Source organism: Papaver somniferum, unplaced genomic scaffold, assembly GCF_003573695.1.
Source record: "Papaver somniferum cultivar HN1 unplaced genomic scaffold, ASM357369v1 unplaced-scaffold_32, whole genome shotgun sequence".
In the NCBI taxonomy this organism is placed as follows: domain Eukaryota; kingdom Viridiplantae; phylum Streptophyta; class Magnoliopsida; order Ranunculales; family Papaveraceae; genus Papaver; species Papaver somniferum.
In genome coordinates, this window is record NW_020643262.1 from 3,522,981 (window position 1) to 3,541,482 (window position 18,502).

General features: G+C 33.1%; 2 protein-coding genes across 2 annotated transcripts; both read right to left on the reverse strand.

Annotated features, from left to right (window-relative positions):
* Positions 1 to 12,169: 12,169 nt before the first annotated feature.
* Positions 12,170 to 14,835, reverse strand: LOC113341884. Its single transcript, XM_026586597.1, has 4 exons — positions 14,592 to 14,835; positions 14,297 to 14,412; positions 13,032 to 13,978; positions 12,170 to 12,431 (listed from the first exon to the last, which is right to left on the reverse strand). The coding sequence occupies exons 1-4, from the start codon at positions 14,833 to 14,835 to the stop codon at positions 12,170 to 12,172; spliced, it is 1,569 nt and encodes a 522-aa protein (XP_026442382.1).
* Positions 14,836 to 14,850: 15 nt separating this feature from the next.
* LOC113341885 lies at positions 14,851 to 16,029 on the reverse strand. Its single transcript, XM_026586598.1, has 4 exons — positions 16,005 to 16,029; positions 15,758 to 15,900; positions 15,514 to 15,706; positions 14,851 to 15,404 (listed from the first exon to the last, which is right to left on the reverse strand). The coding sequence occupies exons 1-4, from the start codon at positions 16,027 to 16,029 to the stop codon at positions 14,851 to 14,853; spliced, it is 915 nt and encodes a 304-aa protein (XP_026442383.1).
* Between the last annotated feature and the right edge of the window lie 2,473 nt (positions 16,030 to 18,502).

An 18,502-nucleotide genomic window follows, 5' to 3' on the forward strand; every position in this document is an offset into this window, starting at 1 on the left:
TCTAAAGAGCTCTGAAAAATCTAAAGCGCTCTCAAAAATTCTAAAAAGCTCTGAAAAAGCTTTAAGTTAATTATATTTCGTAGCACTAGTATCTATTAGCCAGGGGATCCGTTAAAGCCAACTGAAAGTAACTTAATTCTTTATAAAGAATGATACTAACAAAATTCCCTACAATAATGAAGATTATCTTTGAATGTTTCCTAAAAACCATAAAAATACTAAAGTGCCCTAAAAGAGCTCTGAAAAACTCTCAAAAGCTTAAGAAGACTCCAATTTTTTTTGAAAAGATTAAAATTAATTATACTCCGTATCACTGGGATCTACAAGTTAGGACATTCGTTAAAGAAAGATAATAAAAAATCCCTACAATAGTGAAGATCAACTTTGAATGTTCTCTAAAAAGCCCTGAAAACTCTAAAAAAACCCTGAAAACTCTAAAAAGCCCTAAAATATCTAAAGAGCTCTGAAAATCTAAAGAGCTCTGAAAAACTGTAAAAAGCTCTAAAAATGCTTTAAGTTAATTATATTTCGTAGCCATAGTAACTATTAGCCAGGAGATTCGTTAAAGCCAACTAAAAGTAATTTATTTCTTTATAAAGAATTATACTAACAAAATTCCCTACAATAATGAAGATTATCTTTGAATGTTTCCTAGAATCCCTAAAAACACTAAAGAGCCCTGAAAGAGCTCTGAGAAACTCTAAAAAGCTCAGGAAGACTCCAAAAACCTTTGAAAAGCTTAAATTTACTATACTCCGTCGCAGTGGGATCTACAAGCTAGGAGATTCGTTAAAGAATGATAATAACAAATCCCTACAATAGTGAAGATCAACTTTGAACGTTCTCCAAAAAGCCTTGAAAACTCTAAAAAACCTTGAAAACTCTAAAAAGCCCTAAAATATCTGAAGAGCTCTGAAAAACTCTGAAAAATCTTTAAGTTAATTATATTTCGTAGCATTAGTATCTATTAGCCAGTGTATTCGTTAAAGCCAACTGAAAGTAACTTAATTCTTTATAAAGAATCATACTAACAAAATTCCCTACAATAATGATGATTATCTTTGAATGTTTCCTAAAAACCCTAAAAACACTAAAGAGCCCTGAAAGAGCTCTGAGAAACTCTAGAAAGCTCAGGAAGACTCCAAAAAGCTTTGAAAAGCTTAAATTTAATTATACTCCGTCGCACTGGGATCTACAAGCTAGGAGATTCGTTAAATAATGATAATAACAAATCCCTATAATAGTGAAGATCGACTTTTTATGTCCTCTAAAAAGCCTTGAAAACTCTAAAAAAAACCCTGAAAACACTAAAAAGCCTTAAAATATCTAAAGAGCTCTGAAAAATCTAAAGCGCTCTCAAAAATTCTAAAAAGCTCTGAAAAAGCTTTAAGTTAATTATATTTCGTAGCACTAGTATCTATTAGCCAGGGGATCCGTTAAAGCCAACTCAAAGTAACTTAATTCTTTATAAAGAATGATACTAACAAAATTCCCTACAATAATGAAGATTATCTTTGAATGTTTCCTAAAAACCATAAAAATACTAAAGTACCCTAAAAGAGCTCTGAAAAACTCTCAAAAGCTTAAGAAGACTCCAATTTTTTTTGAAAAGATTAAAATTAATTATACTCCGTATCACTGGGATCTACAAGTTAGGACATTCGTTAAAGAATGATAATAAAAAATCCCTACAATAGTGAAGATCAACTTTGAATGTTCTCTAAAAAGCCCTGAAAACTCTAAAAATTCCTTGAAAACTCTAAAAAGCCTTAAAATATCTAAAGAGCTCTGAAAAATCTAAAGAGCTCTGAAAAACTGTAAAAAGCTCTAAAAATGCTTGAAGTTAATTATATTTCGTAGCCATAGTAACTATTAGCCAGGAGATTCGTTAAAGCCAACTGAAAGTAATTTATTTCTTTATAAAGAATTATACTAACAAAATTCCCTACAATAATGAAGATTATTTTTGAATGTTTCCTAGAATCCCTAAAAACACTAAAGAGCCCTGAAAGAGCTCTGAGAAACTCTAAAAAGCTCAGGAAGACTCCAAAAAGCTTTGAAAAGCTTAAATTTACTATACTCCATCGCAGTGGGATCTACAAGCTAGGAGATTCGTTAAATAATGATAATAACAAATCCCTACAATAGTGAAGATCAACTTTGAACGTTCTCCAAAAAGCCTTGAAAACTCTAAAAAACCTTGAAAACTCTAAAAAGCCCTAAAATATCTGAAGAGCTCTGAAAAATCTAACGAGCTCTGAAAAACTCTGAAAAATCTTTAAGTTAATTATATTTCGTAGCATTAGTATCTATTAGCCAGTGGATTCGTTAAAGCCAACTGAAAGTAACTTAATTCTTTATAAAGAATGGTACTAACAAAATTCGCTACAATGATGATGATTATCTTTGAATGTTTCCTAAAAACCCTAAAAACACTAAAGAGCCCTGAAAGAGCTCTGAGAAACTCTAAAAAGCTCAGGAAGACTCCAAAAAGCTTTGAAAAGCTTAAATTTAATTATACTCCGTAACACTGGGATCTACAAGCTTGGATATTCGTTATAGAATGATAATAACAAATCCCTACAATAGTGAATATCAACTTTGAATGTTCTCTAAAAAGCCCTGAAAACTCTAAAAATACCTTGAAAACTCTAAAAAGCACTAAAATATCTAAAGAGCTCTGAAAAACTCTAAAAACTCTGAAAAATATTTAAGTTAATTATATTTCGTAGCATCAGTATCTAATAACCAGGGGATTCGTTAAAGCCAACTAAAAGTAACTTAATTCTTGATAAAGAATGATACTAACAATATTCCCTACAATGATGAAGATTATCTTTGAATGTTTCCTAGAAACCTTAAAAACATTAAAGAGCCCTGAAAGAGCTCTGAGAAACTCTAAAAAGCTCATGAAGACTCCATAAAGCTTTGAAAAGCATAAATTTGATTATACTCCGTCGCACTGGGATCTACAAGCTAGGATATTCGTTAAAGAATGATAAAACAAATCCCTACAATAGTGAAGATCAACTTTGAACATTCTCTAAAAAGCCTTGAAAACTCAAAAAAACCTTGAAAACTCTAAAAAGACCTAAAATATCTAAAGAGCTCCGAAAAATCTAAAGAGCTCTGAAAAACTCTAAAAACTCTGAAAAATCTTTAAGTTAATTATATTTCATACCATCAGTATCTAATAGCCAGGGGATTCGTTAAAGCCAACTGAAAGTAACTTAATTCTTTATAAAGAATGGTACTAACAAAATTCGCTACAATGATGATGATTATCTTTGAATGTTTCCTAGAAACCCTAAAAACACTAAAGAGCCCTGAGAAACTCTAAAAAGCTCAGGAAGACTCTAAAAAGCTGTGAAAAACTTAAATTTAATTATACTCCGTTGCACTGGGATCTACAAGCTAGGAGATTCATTAAAGAATGATAATAACAAATCCCTACAATAGTGAAGATCAACTTTTAATGTTCTCTAAAAAGCCCTGAAAACTCTAAGAAAAACCCTGAAAACTCTAAAAAGCCCTAAAATATCTAAAGAGCTCTGAAAAATCTAAGGAGCTCTGAAAAACTCTAAAAACTCTGAAAAATCTTTAAGTTAATTATATTTCGTAGCATTAGTATCTACTATCCAGAGGATTCGTTAAAGCCAATTGAAAGTAACTTAATTCTTTATAAAGAATGATACTAACAAAATTCCCTACAATGATGAAGATTATCTTTGAATGTTTCCTAGAAACCCTAAAAACACTAAAGAGCCCTGAAAGAGCTCTGAGAAACTCTAAAAAGCTCAGGAAGACTCCATAAATCTTTGAAAAGCTTAAATTTGATTATACTCCGTCGCACTGGGATCTACAAGCTAGGAGATTCGTTAAAGATTGACAAAACAAATCCTTACAATAGTGAAGATCAACTTTGAACGTTCTCTAAAAAGCCTTCAAAACTCTAAAAAACCTTGAAAACTCTAAAAAGCCCTAAAATATCTAAAGTGCTCTAGAAAATTTAAAGAGCTCTAAAAAATATAAAGAGCTCTGAAAACTCTGAAAAATCTTTAAGTTAATTATATTTCGTAGCATTAGTAACTACTAGCCAGGGGATTCGTTAAAGCCAATTGAAAGTAACTTAATTCTTTATAAAGAATGATACTAACAAAATTCCCTACAATGATGAAGATTATCTTTGAATGTTTCCTAAAAACCCTAAAAACAATAAAGAGCTCTGAAAGAGCTCTGAGAAATTCTAAAAAGCTCAGGAAGACTCCAAAAAGCTTTGAATAGCTTAAATTTAATTATACTCTGTAGCACTCGGATTTACAAGCTAGGAGATTCGTTTAAGAATGATAATAACAAATCCCTATAATAGTGAAGATCAACTTTGAATGTTCTCTAAAAAGCCCTGAAAACTCTAAAAAAACCCTGAAAACTCTAAAAAGCACTAAAATATCTAAAGAGCTCGGAAAAGCTCTAAAAACTTTTAAAAAGCTTTAAGTTAATTATATTTCGTAGCATTAGTATCTACTATCCAGGGATTCGTTAAAGAAAACTGAAAGTAACTTAATTCTTTATAAAGAATGATACTAACAAAATTCCCTACAATGATAAAGATTATCTTTGAATGTTTCCTAGAAACCCTAAAAACACTAAAGAGCCCTGAAAGAGCTCTGAGAAACTCTAAAAAGCTCATGAAGACTCCATAAAGCTTTGAAAAGCTTAAATTTGATTATACTCCGTCGCACTGGGATCTACAAGCTAGGAGATTCGTTAAAGAATGATAAAACAAATCCCTACAATAGTGAAGATCAACTTTGAACGTTCTCTAAAAAGCCTTGAAAACTCTAAAAAACCTTGAAAACTCTAAAAAGCCCTAAAATATCTAAAGAGCTCTGAATAATCTAAAGAGCTCTGAAAAACTCTAAAAACTCCGAAAAATCTTTAAGTTAATTATATTTCATAGCATCAGTATCTAATAGCCAGGGGATTCGTTAAAGCCAACTAAAAGTAACTTAATTCTTTATAAAGAATGATACTAACAATATTCCCTACAATGATGAAGATTATCTTTGAATGTTTCTTAGAAACCCTAAAAACACTAAAGAGCTCTGAAAGAGCTCTGAGAAACTCTAGAAAGCTCAGGAAGACTCCAAAAAGCTTTGAAAAGCTTAAATTTAATTATACTCCGTCGCACTGGGATCTACAAGCTAGGAGATTCGTTAAAGAATGATAATAACAAATCCCTATAATAGTGAAGATCGAATTTTTATGTCCTCTAAAAAGCCTTGAAAACTCTAAAAAAAACCCTGAAAACACTAAAAAGCCTTAAAATATCTAAAGAGCTCTGAAAAATCTAAAGCGCTCTCAAAAATTCTAAAAAGCTCTGAAAAAGCTTTAAGTTAATTATATTTCGTAGCACTAGTATCTATTAGCCAGGGGATCCGTTAAAGCCAACTGAAAGTAACTTAATTCTTTATAAAGAATGATACTAACAAAATTCCCTACAATAATGAAGATTATCTTTGAATGTTTCCTAAAAACCATAAAAATACTAAAGTGCCCTAAAAGAGCTCTGAAAAACTCTCAAAAGCTTAAGAAGACTCCAATTTTTTTTGAAAAGATTAAAATTAATTATACTCCGTATCACTGGGATCTACAAGTTAGGACATTCGTTAAAGAAAGATAATAAAAAATCCCTACAATAGTGAAGATCAACTTTGAATGTTCTCTAAAAAGCCCTGAAAACTCTAAAAAAACCCTGAAAACTCTAAAAAGCCCTAAAATATCTAAAGAGCTCTGAAAATCTAAAGAGCTCTGAAAAACTGTAAAAAGCTCTAAAAATGCTTTAAGTTAATTATATTTCGTAGCCATAGTAACTATTAGCCAGGAGATTCGTTAAAGCCAACTAAAAGTAATTTATTTCTTTATAAAGAATTATACTAACAAAATTCCCTACAATAATGAAGATTATCTTTGAATGTTTCCTAGAATCCCTAAAAACACTAAAGAGCCCTGAAAGAGCTCTGAGAAACTCTAAAAAGCTCAGGAAGACTCCAAAAACCTTTGAAAAGCTTAAATTTACTATACTCCGTCGCAGTGGGATCTACAAGCTAGGAGATTCGTTAAAGAATGATAATAACAAATCCCTACAATAGTGAAGATCAACTTTGAACGTTCTCCAAAAAGCCTTGAAAACTCTAAAAAACCTTGAAAACTCTAAAAAGCCCTAAAATATCTGAAGAGCTCTGAAAAACTCTGAAAAATCTTTAAGTTAATTATATTTCGTAGCATTAGTATCTATTAGCCAGTGTATTCGTTAAAGCCAACTGAAAGTAACTTAATTCTTTATAAAGAATGGTACTAACAAAATTCGCTACAATGATGATGATTATCTTTGAATGTTTCCTAAAAACCATAAAAACACTAAAGAGCCCTGAAAGAGCTCTGAGAAACTCTAGAAAGCTCAGGAAGACTCCAAAAAGATTTGAAAAGCTTAAATTTAATTATACTCCGTCGCACTGGGATCTACAAGCTAGGAGATTCGTTAAAGAATGATAATAACAAATCCCTATAATATTGAAGATCGACTTTTTATGTCCTCTAAAAAGCCTTGAAAACTCTAAAAAAAAACCTGAAAACAGTGAAAAGCCTTAAAATATCTAAAGAGCTCTGAAAAATCTAAAGCGCTCTCAAAAATTCTAAAAAGCTATGAAAAAGCTTTAAGTTAATTATATTTCGTAGCACTAGTATCTATTAGCCAGGGGATCCGTTAAAGCCAACTGAAGTAACTTAATTCTTTATAAAGAATGATACTAACAAAATTCCCTACAATAATGAAGATTATCTTTGAATGTTTCCTAAAAACCATAAAAATACTAAAGTGCCCTAAAAGAGCTCTGAAAAACTCTCAAAAGCTTAAGAAGACTCCAATTTTTTTTGAAAAGATTAAAATTAATTATACTCCGTATCACTGGGATCTACAAGTTAGGACATTCGTTAAACAATGATAATAAAAAATCCCTACAATAGTGAAGATCAACTTTGAATGTTCTCTAAAAAGCCCTGAAAACTCTAAAAATTCCTTGAAAACTCTAAAAAGCCTTAAAATATCTAAAGAGCTCTGAAAAATCTAAAGTGCTCTGAAAAACTCTAAAAAGCTCTAAAAATGCTTGAAGTTAATTATATTTCGTAGCCATAGTAACTATTAGCCAGGAGATTCGTTAAAGCCAACTGAAAGTAATTTATTTCTTTATAAATAATTATACTAACAAAATTCCCTACAATAATGAAGATTATTTTTGAATGTTTCCTAGAATCCCTAAAAACACTAAAGAGCCCTGAAAGAGCTCTGAGAAACTCTAAAAAGCTCAGGAAGACTCCAAAAAGCTTTGAAAAGCTTAAGAAGACTCCAAAGACTCCATCGCAGTGGGATCTACAAGCTAGGAGATTCGTTAAAGAATTATAATAACAAATCCCTACAATAGTGAAGATCAACTTTGAACGTTCTCCAAAAAGCCTTGAAAACTCTAAAAAACCTTGAAAACTCTAAAAAGCCCTAAAATATCTGAAGAGCTCTGAAAAATCTAACGAGCTCTGAAAAACTCTGAAAAATCTTTAAGTTAATTATATTTCGTAGCATTAGTATCTATTAGCCAGTGGATTCGTTAAAGCCAACTGAGAGTAACTTAATTCTTTATAAAGAATGGTACTAACAAAATTCGCTACAATGATGATGATTATCTTTGAATGTTTCCTAAAAACCCTAAAAACACTAAAGAGCCCTGAAAGAGCTCTGAGAAACTCTAAAAAGCTCAGGAAGACTCCAAAAAGCTTTGAAAAGCTTAAATTTAATTATACTCCGTAACACTGGGATCTACAAGCTTGGATATTCATTAAAGAATGATAATAACAAATCCCTACAATAGTGAATATCAACTTTGAATGTTCTCTAAAAAGCCCTGAAAACTCTAAAAAAACCCTGAAAACTCTAAAAAGCACTAAAATATCTAAAGAGCTCTGAAAAACTCTAAAAAATCTGAAAAATCTTTAAGTTAATTGTATTTCGTAGCATCAGTATCTAATAGCCAGGGGATTCGTTAAAGCCAACTAAAAGTAACTTAATTCTTGATAAAGAATGATACTAACAATATTCCCTACAATGATGAAGATTATCTTTGAATGTTTCCTAGAAGCCTTAAAAACATTAAAGAGCCCTGAAAGAGCTCTGAGAAACTCTAAAAATCTCATGAAGACTCCATAAAGCTTTGAAAAGCATAAATTTGATTATACTCAGTCGCACTGGGATCTACAAGCTAGGATATTCGTTAAAGAATGATAAAACAAATCCCTACAATAGTGAAGATCAACTTTGAACGTTCTCTAAAAAGCCTTGAAAACTCAAAAAAACCTTGAAAACTCTAAAAAGCCCTAAAATATCTAAAGAGCTCCGAAAAATCTAAAGAGCTCTGAAAAACTCTAAAAACTCTGAAAAATCTTTAAGTTAATTATATTTCATACCATCAGTATCTAATAGCCAGGGGATTCGTTAAAGCCAACTGAAAGTAACTTAATTCTTTATAAAGAATGGTACTAACAAAATTCGCTACAATGATGATGATTATCTTTGAATGTTTCCTAAAAACCCTAAAAACACTAAAGAACCGTGAAAGAGCTCTGAAAAACTCTAAAAAGCTGTGAAAAAGTTAAATTTAATTATACTCCGTTGCACTGGGATCTACAAGCTAGGAGATTCATTAAAGAATGATAATAACAAATCTCTACAATAGTGAAGATCAACTTTTAATGTTCTCTAAAAAGCCCTGAAAACTCTAAAAAAACCCTGAAAACTCTAAAAAGCCCTAAAATATCTAAAGAGCTCTGAAAAATCTAAAGAGCTCTGAAAAACTCTAAAAACTCTGAAAAATCTTTAAGTTAATTATATTTCGTAGCATTAGTATCTACTAGCCAGGGGATTCGTTAAAGACAATTGAAAGTAACTTAATTCTTTATAAAGAATGATACTAACAAAATTCCCTACAATGATGAAGATTATCTTTGAATGTTTCCTAGAAACCCTAAAAACACTAAAGAGCCCTGAAAGAGCTCTGAGAAACTCTAAAAAGCTCAGGAAGACTCCATAAATCTTTGAAAAGATTAAATTTGATTATACTCCGTCGCACTGGGATCTACAAGCTAGGAGATTCGTTAAAGAATGACAAAACAAATCCTTACAATAGTGAAGATCAACTTTGAATGTTCTCTAAAAAGCCTTGAAAACTCTAAAAAACCTTGAAAACTCTAAAAAGCCCTAAAATATCTAAAGTGCTCTGGAAAATTAAAGAGCTCTAAAAAATATAAAGAGCTCTGAAAACTCTGAAAAATCTTTAAGTTAATTATATTTCGTAGCATTAGTAACTACTAGCCAGTGGATTCGTTAAAGCCAATTGAAAGTAACTTAATTCTTTATAAAGAATGATACTAACAAAATTCCCTACAAGGATGAAGATTATCTTTGAATGTTTCCTAAAAACCCTAAAAACACTAAAGAGCTCTGAAAGAGCTCTGAGAAATTCTAAAAAGCTCAGGAAGACTCCAAAAAGCTTTGAATAGCTTAAATTTAATTATACTCTGTAGCACTCGGATTTACAAGCTAGGAGATTCGTTAAAGAATGATAATAAAAAATCCTTACAATAGTGAAGATCAACTTTTTATGTCCTCTAAAAAGCCTTGAAAATTCTAAAAAAACCCTGAAAACACTAAAAAGCCCTAAAATATCTAAAGAGCTCTGAAAAATCTAAAGCGCTCTGAAAAACTCTAAAAAGCTCTGAAAAAGCTTTAAGTTAATTATATTTCGTAGCACTAGTATCTACTAGCCAGGGGATCCGTTAAAGCCAACTGAAAGTAACTTAATTCTTTATAAAGAATGATACTAACAAAATTCTCTACAATAATGAAGATTATCTTTGAATGTTTCCTAAAAACCATAAAAATACTAAAGTGCCCTAAAAGAGCTCTGAAAAACTCTCAAAAGCTCAAGAAGACTCCAAAAATCTTTGAAAAGATTAAATTTAATTATACTCCGTAGCACTTGGATCTACAAGCTAGGACATTCGTTAAAGAATGATAATAAAAAATCCTTACAATATTGAAGATCAACTTTGAATGTTCTCTAAAAAGCCTTGAAAACTCTAAAAAATCCCTGAAAACTCTAAAAAGCCCTACAATATCTAAACAGCTCTGAAAAATCTAAAGAGCTCTGAAAAACTCTAAAAAGCTCTAAAAAAGCTTTAAGTTAATTATATTTCGTAGCCATAGTATCTATTATCCAGGGGATTCGTTAAAGCAAAGTGAAAGTAATTTAATTCTTTATAAATAATTATACTAACAAAATTCCCTACAATAATGAAGATTATCTTTGAATGTTTCCTAGAAACCCTAAAAACACTAAAGAGCCCTGAAAGAGCTCTGAGAAACTCTAAAAAGCTCAGGAAGACTCCATAAAGCTTTGAAAAGCTTAAATTTGATTATACTCCATCGCACTGGGATCTACAAGCTAGGAGATTCGTTAAAGAATGACAAAACAAATGCTTACAACAGTGAAGATCAACTTTGAACATTCTCTAAAAAGCCTTGAAAACTCTAAAAAACCTTGAAAACTCTAAAAAGCCCTAAAATATCTAAAGAGCTCTAGAAAATTTAAAGAGCTCTAAAAAATATAAAGAGCTCTGAAAAACTCTGAAAAATCATTAAGTTAATTATATTTCGTAGCATTAGTAACTACTAGCCAGGGGATTCGTTAAAGCCAACTGAAAGTAACTTAATTCTTTATAAACAATGATACTAACAAAATTCCCTACAATGATGAAGATTATCTTTGAATGTTTCCTAAAAACCCTAAAAACACTAAAGAGCTCTGAAAGAGCTCTGAGAAATTCTAAATAGCTCAGGAAGACTCCAAAAAGCTTTGAATAACTTAAATTTAATTATACTCTGTAGCACTCGGATCTACAAGCTAGGAGATTCGTTAAAGAATGATAATAACAAATCCCTACAATAGTGAAGATCAACTTTTTATGTCCTCTAAAAAGCCTTGAAAATTCTAAAAAAACCCTGAAAACACTAAAAAGCCCTAAAATATCTAAAGAGCTCTGAAAAATCTAAAGCGCTCTGAAAAACTCTAAAAAGCTCTGAAAAAGCTTTAAGTTAATTATATTTCGTAGCACTAGTATCTACTAGCCAGGGGATCCGTTAAAGCCAACTGAAAGTAACTTAATTCTTTATAAAGAATGATACTAACAAAATTCTCTACAATAATGAAGATTATCTTTGAATGTTTCCTAAAAACCATAAAAATACTAAAGTGCCCTAAAAGAGCTCTGAAAAACTCTCAAAAGCTCAAGAAGACTCCAAAAATCTTTGAAAAGATTAAATTTAATTATACTCCGTAGCACTGGGATCTACAAGTTAGGACATTCGTTAAAGAATGATAATAAAAAATCCTTACAATATTGAAGATCAACTTTGAATGTTCTCTAAAAAGCCTTGAAAACTCTAAACAATCCCTGAAAACTCTAAAAAGCTCTAAAAAAGCTTTAAGTTAATTATATTTCGTAGCCATAGTATCTATTATCCAGGGGATTCGTTAAAGCCAAGTGAAAGTAATTTAATTCTTTATAAATAATTATACTAACAAAATTCCCTACAATAATGAAGATTATCTTTGAATGTTTCCTAGAAACCCTAAAAACACTAAAGAGCCCTGAAAGAGCTCTGAGAAACTCTAAAAAGCTCAGGAAGACTCCAATAAGCTTTGAAAAGCTTAAATTTAATTATACTCCGTAACACTGGAATCTACAAGCTAGGTTTTTTTTTTTTTTTGGTAACTCCAAAATTGTATTGTTGAAAAGTAGATATTTACAAAGAGTTTACAAGAAAAGAGGTCCGAAAACCCCAAAAACTTACAAACTAATTAAATATGTAATAAGAGACATAAGGATATTCTAAAGAATTTAGAAAATAAGGTCTCTCATCATAATTCAGCCCTTCACCATTTCTAAGAAGACAACCTCTTTTCGCCATTGAATCATCTGCAAAATTAGCTTCACGATAGGTATGCACAAACCGAATTGAATCATAACTTTCCTGCATCCTACTCCACCTTTGTCTTGCAAATCAGGGCACATTAGAATTTGAAAAGGCCATAATAGCGCCAACTGAATCAGAGCGTGCCAAGACTTTTCTAACAACCCACTTCCTAGCCCATTCCAAACCAACAATCACCCCGTAAAGATCCGCCAAAAAGTTATTAGTTCTTCCCAGTCCAATGCTCATGGCACATACAAAATTGCAATCATGATCCCGTACTACAACTCCCGCACCAGCCATACCAGGGTTACCTTTGGCCGCCCCATCAAAACACAAAAGAAGCTCATCTCTGTCGGAGGGGAACAAAAACATTCAATTGGAACTGGTTGTTTCACCTGTCTATGCTTCACACGAAAAAAATCAGAATATCCAAGTCTGATGTTGAGTTGTGCATAAATCTCTTCAAACGGACAGAATATTCATGAATTAAATGGAAAGTACGCTGCTTGAAAAAATGAATACTAACTGATTTATTGTCGAAGTAAGCCATATTTCTCGTCTGCCATAATTCTGATCGAATCACCAAAATAGCTAAAAGCCAAAGGTCTTTGATAATTCTACTCCTCCCCTTAGCAGATTTATAAGCATTCACAACATCATAATGAGGCCTAAGATTGAATATACCTGAAATCCAGTCCCAAATATGAGTAGCATAAGAACAGCGCCAACGAATATGCTCTAAAGACTCCTCTTAAACTTTGCACAAGTAGCATCGATTTGCAAGTTCCACTTTGAATCTACTTCTGACTTTATCTTTCGTAGCACAGGCGTCATGCACTAATTTCCAGTTATGAGCAGCAAGTTTTGGGTGATTAGTCTTCCTCCATAGAAGGCCGTACACATCCAAAACTGTGTATTTTTTCCGAATGAGTTGTTTGGCAGATCGCACAGTGAATCTTCTAGAAGCTCAGGCATCCAAATTCTGCTGTCAGCTCTCCCTTGCAAATCTGGTAGGTTATTAAGATCAACACCATCCCGTATCAAGTTTTGAGCATGAATTCCGTGTACCTGCCATGCATTATTAACAATAACAACACTAACCATGACTGAACTATCAAGTTCAATGTCACCAAGTATATCAGCTATGCTTTCATTACCATACCAAACATCAAAATAAAGAGAAGTAGACCTCCTATCACCGAGTAGAACCTTGGTATTTATGTCCACAATGGTATGAACCAATTTAATGCCCGGAAGAATTGAAGACTTCACACCATATTGCTTAATTTTACCCTGCCTAGTAGTATATTTTGCCCATAAGAAACGTGCCCATTTCTTGTTAGAAGCACGAATACACCACCAAAACTTCATGAGAAGCGCCTTGTTAGTGACTGCCATGCTAGTAATACCCAAACCACCTTCTTTCAAGGGACAACAAACCTTAGGAAAACCAACAACAAATTTCCTTGCTATCTCAGCATCTCCAGACCAAAGGAAATTACGAATAACCCTTTCAACTTGTTGGATGAACTTCTTAGTCCATTTATAAACCGCCATGTTGTGAATGGCATAACTTGTAATCACCGAATTAATAAGAACTATTATGTCTTGAAAATAAAGTAACTTCCCCTTCCAAACAGAAAGTTGTTTCTTAATTTTATCAATCACATTGCTAATGTGACGATATTTAACAACACCGGGCATAATTTGAACACCTAAATACTTGTCCGAAAAAGTAGTCACTTCCATACCAAGTAAATTTGTGATTGTTCTACAACGACTCAAAGAACCACCACCATAGTAAACCTTACTCTTTTCACGACAAACAGTTTGCCCTGAGGCCGATTGATACTTACCAAGCAAAGAAAGAAGATTATGCAAACTCTTCATGTTGCCCTTACAAAAAATCATTATGTCATCAACAAAGAAAAGGTGAGTGGGAGAAATACCTTATTTTGAAAGCATTAGCGTCATCTTCTTCTCAAGAAATAACTTGGTAAGGTTTCTACTAAGAACATCTTCAATCAAAACAAAAATAAGAGGAGATAAAGGATCGCCTTGACTTAAACCTCTATTAATCTTGAAGAAACCCTCTGGACTACCATTAAGAAGTATAGAAATACGAGCCGAGCTAAGAATCGTAAAGATCCAAGAACACCAACTCTCAGAAAAACCATACCTCCGAAAAACTTCCAAGACAAAAGACCAACTAACCGTGTCAAAGGCTTGCGTGATGTCAAGTTTAAGACCCACATTTCCATCTTTACGTTTAGTTTTAAGATCATTTACCATCTCCGACGCCACGCTAATGTTTTCATGAATGTTCCTCCCTTCATAAAAGCAACTTGTTCCTCTGAAACAAGATTATCAAGAACACTACCTAGTCTTGTAGCTAAAATCTTAGCAAAAATTTTAAAGAAGAAATTATTAAGACCGATGGACCTAAAGTTATGAAGAGTGTTGGCTCCTCGTACTTTGGCAAATAAAATCAAAAGACTAGAATTAGTACCTTGAGGAATTATTTTATCTTGCCAGCAATAAGTAATAGCGTTGAATAGGTCTTGTTGAATCACCTCCCAACAATGCCTATAGAAACAACTCGAGAAACCATCAGGGCCAGGTGTACTATCAGCGCCAAGATCAAAAACAGCTTCCTTTATCTCTTCCATAGTAGGAATTTCATCCATTCGCTGACTATCATCCGAAGAAATGCTGTTATGATCATAATTGAACAAATCAGCATCAATAGGCATCTCATCACCATTAAATTAAGACTCAAAAAAAGAAACCGCATAGTTTCTAATTTGATCAAAGTCATTGAGAGTATTCCCATTATCATCCACCAATTCCGAAATCAGATCACTGCTCCTGCGAGTTCGAATATTGGCATGAAAAAAAGAAGTATTACTAGAACCATCTGTGAGCCATTTGTTACGAAATTTTTGTTTCAACATAATAGATTGTTGAGAACGAATTTCCTGAAGAGTAACTGAAGCTTCTTTGGCAGAATTTATCTTAGCAATATCTTCTGGATCTTCATCCGAAATGCGAAGTGCAACTTCCATAGTCAATTTAGCCTGCTTGAGCTTAGCATAAACATTGCCAAAGACCTGTAAATTCCATTCTTTCATGGTAGCCTTAAGTCTTTTGAGATTGAAAGGGTAAATAAAAAACGGAGAACCAGAAACAGGAGCATTCCAACTCTCAATAACCATGCGCATGAAATCTTGATGAGAAAACCACATCTTCTGCACTCTAAAAGGAGCTCGTTTTATTCTTGGGTTAGCGAAAGGAAACCCAATAAGTGTAGAATGGTCAGAAACTTCACGAGGAAGAGATTTACACCGCCAATTCTCAAACTTGTTAAGCCAAGCTTCGTTAATCAAAGCTCTATCCAGCTTACAAAGGATTCTACGAATACCCCGATTGACCATTAGCCCAAGTGTATTTGGAATCCAAGAAATCCGCTTCAAAGAGATCATTGTCTTCCATCCAATCACTAAAATCATTAATGACTAAAGTCCTTGGCTCACGTCCTCCTTTTTTCTCCTCATTACGAAGAACACAATTAAAATCACCCATAACTAACCACGGCGTATCATTATCAACCGAAGCAAGTTGCTGCTATAATATTCTTCAAGTGACCTGAGAACAACTAGCATGAACAAAGGATACCAACACACCCTCCGTTTCAATAGTAATATCTTGTCTACTAGAGTTTATAACCACAGGCGTGGCCATGTCAATGGACCAGAAAATCCAAATATTCTCTTTAGACAAACCAACAGCATTATGAATAACTTCTTTTTTATACCCATCTACATATAAACCTTGCAAAAAATTAACAGTACAATGTACATTAGGCTCTGAAAGACAAAAAGTATCTGGCTTGAATTCTTTAAGCAAATCTTGTAACTTGCACCTGGCTTCATCACGTGCAAGGCCATTAACGTTCCAATAAAGGACCCGCATTAAAAATTATGGTTGGAGGAGATATTCATCAGCTGTGAAGATGCGCCGGAATTAATTCTTGGCGAGCTTCCTTTTGTTACACGATTTCTAAGGTTAGAATCTTCTAAATCCAAGGACTCGGACTCAGAAATTGTTTCCAGAGGCAAAACTTTACCAACCGAAGAATTTACAAACTTGTGCATGGATTGCATGCGATTTATCTTTGCCTCTTGCTCAGCCCTGAACTTGGCATCAGCAGAGCTTTCTGCCACATCTGGGCATATATTGAGAACATCAAATTTGTTTCTTTGCAGCAAATATTCACCATCCGTTAGTTGATCACAAAGAGGAGTCGAAGGAACAGTCCTAACAGGTTTAGGAATCCTACTTGCAACCAAACCTGTCTTAGTCAATGGATTGGTTTCACCCACTTTTCCATTGTTAACTAAAACTGATTTTGGATATTGCAAATGTTTAGTTCTTTCCAATTCAACATAGGCAGCTTCGAAATCAGCTTGGGACTTTACCGTAGCAGCTTGGGACTTTGCAATAGCAACCTCCAACTGCTGAGCTTTCACCAGCTTAGCAGCAAACTCCAAATCAACTTCTTCATCGACACTGTTATCAACAACTTCATGAACTACAGAATTGTTACCCTTCTTCTTACGCTGAGCAACCTGCCATTCACCACCAGCTTGCGTAGGATGAACATCAATAGGCTGAACAACGTTATTTTGTGTCTTGTTTACAACTACTTGTCGTTCATTATTAACTTTGGTTTGCTTTCTGCATTCCTGGTCATTATGACCAATAAGCTTGCACTTCGAACAGTATTTTGGAATCTTCTGAATTTCAACAGATTGTTAAAAATCAAATCCCCCTACCGTAACATGAATATCACCCATAGCAGATTCAGCGAAATTAATATCAACAAGGACTGAAGAAAAGTGCCCATATTCATGAGAAAGAGTACGCTTGTCAACCACAATCGGAGTACCCAACGATTTAACCATGGAAAATAAGGTTTTTCAGTCCAGAATTCTATTGGTAATCCAGGAAAAGTAGCCCACAACGAAGCATGAGAGGTTCGCTGTTTTTCTGCGTCAAAACCAGGGAACCATTCAATTAGGTTTAGATTTTAATGTCAAAAAAACCAAGCTTCAGCATTCAATAACCTATCTTTTGCATCTTGAGATTGTAACTTGATGGTGAAGAAACCTCTACTCATAGGGATGAACTGAACCGCACCTCGACCTAACTGCCATTGATGTTCAAAGTCGTTCCTTACATCCTGGAAATTAATCCCTTTCCAATCTAGACGCCCAATAAGGCTAAACTTTCAAATATCACAACCCTCAAAGTAAAAAGATTCGTGAAAAATCACAGCTGGTTTTCCATCTTTAAAAGTTGGTTTAGGTAACAAACTGAGATCAACAGATGTTGTTGGAAGTTGTTGTTTTCCTTTCACTTTTTCGTCATAAGTGAGAGTTCTCAAATGAGAAATATCTCCCATATCGAATCACCAAAATATGATCCAAGATGAAGCGCGGTTGAAATTTTTTGAAAAAAATGCAAAACCCTAAAATCACCAGAGCAAGTTTAGGAGAGAAAAAAATGTATCGGATCTACAATCTAGGAGATTCGTTAAAGAATGACAAATCCCTACAATTGTGAAGATCAACTTTGAATGTTCTCTAAAAAGCCTTGAAAACTCTAAAAAACCTTGAAAACTCTAAAGAGCTCTGAAAAATCTAAAGAGCTTTGAAAAACTCTGAAAAAGCTTTAAGTTAATTATATTTTGTAGCACTAGTATCTACTAGCCAGGGGATTTGTTAAATCCAACTGAAAGTAACTTAATTCTTTATAAACAATGATACTAACAAAATTCCCTACCATAATGAAGATTATGTTTGAATGTTTCCTAAAAACCCTAAAAACACTAAAGAGACCTGAAAGAGCTCTGAGAAAACCCAAAAAGCTCGTGAAGACTCCAAAAAGCTTTGAAAAGCTTAAATTTAATTATGCTCCATAGCACTGGGATCTACAAGCTAGGAGATTCGTTAAAGAATGATAATAACAAATCCCTACAATAGTGAAGATCAACTTTGAACGTTCTCTAAAAAGCCTTGAAAACTCTAAAAAACCTTGAAAACTCTAAAAAGCCCTAACATACCTAAAGAGCTCTGAAAAATCTAAAGATCTCTGAAAAAGCTTTAAGTTAATTATATTTCGTAGCACTAGTATCTACTAGCCAGGGAATTCGTTAAAGCCAACTGAAAGTAAGTTAATTCTTTATAAAGAATGATACTAACAAAATTCCCTACAATAATGAAGATTATCATTGAATGTTTCCTAAAAACACTAAAGAGCCCTGAAAGAGCTCTGAGAAACTCTAAAAAGCTCAGGAACACTCCAAAAAGCTTTAAGAATCTTAAATTTAATGATACTCCGTAGCACTGGGATCTACAA

Bases quoted from the DNA above. Each gene is read 5' to 3' on its own strand.
- LOC113341884 (XM_026586597.1), bottom strand. From the start codon at position 14,835: ATGCCTATTGATGCTGATTTGTTCAATTATGATCATAACAGCATTTCT. The intron at 14,413-14,591 runs GTACTAATTCTA...GCTTTTATGAAG, and splicing joins AGATAAAATAATTCCTCAAG to GGAGGAACATTCATGAAAAC. The intron at 12,432-13,031 runs GTGCGATCTGCC...CCCCTCCGACAG, and splicing joins GAGCTTCTAGAAGATTCACT to AGATGAGCTTCTTTTGTGTT.
- LOC113341885 (XM_026586598.1), bottom strand. From the start codon at position 16,029: ATGGCCTTGCACGTGATGAAGCCAG. The intron at 15,901-16,004 runs GTGCAAGTTACA...GTTTATATGTAG, and splicing joins CTTGCACGTGATGAAGCCAG to ATGGGTATAAAAAAGAAGTT. The intron at 15,707-15,757 runs GTATCCTTTGTT...AGAATATTATAG, and splicing joins TTGAAACGGAGGGTGTGTTG to CAGCAACTTGCTTCGGTTGA.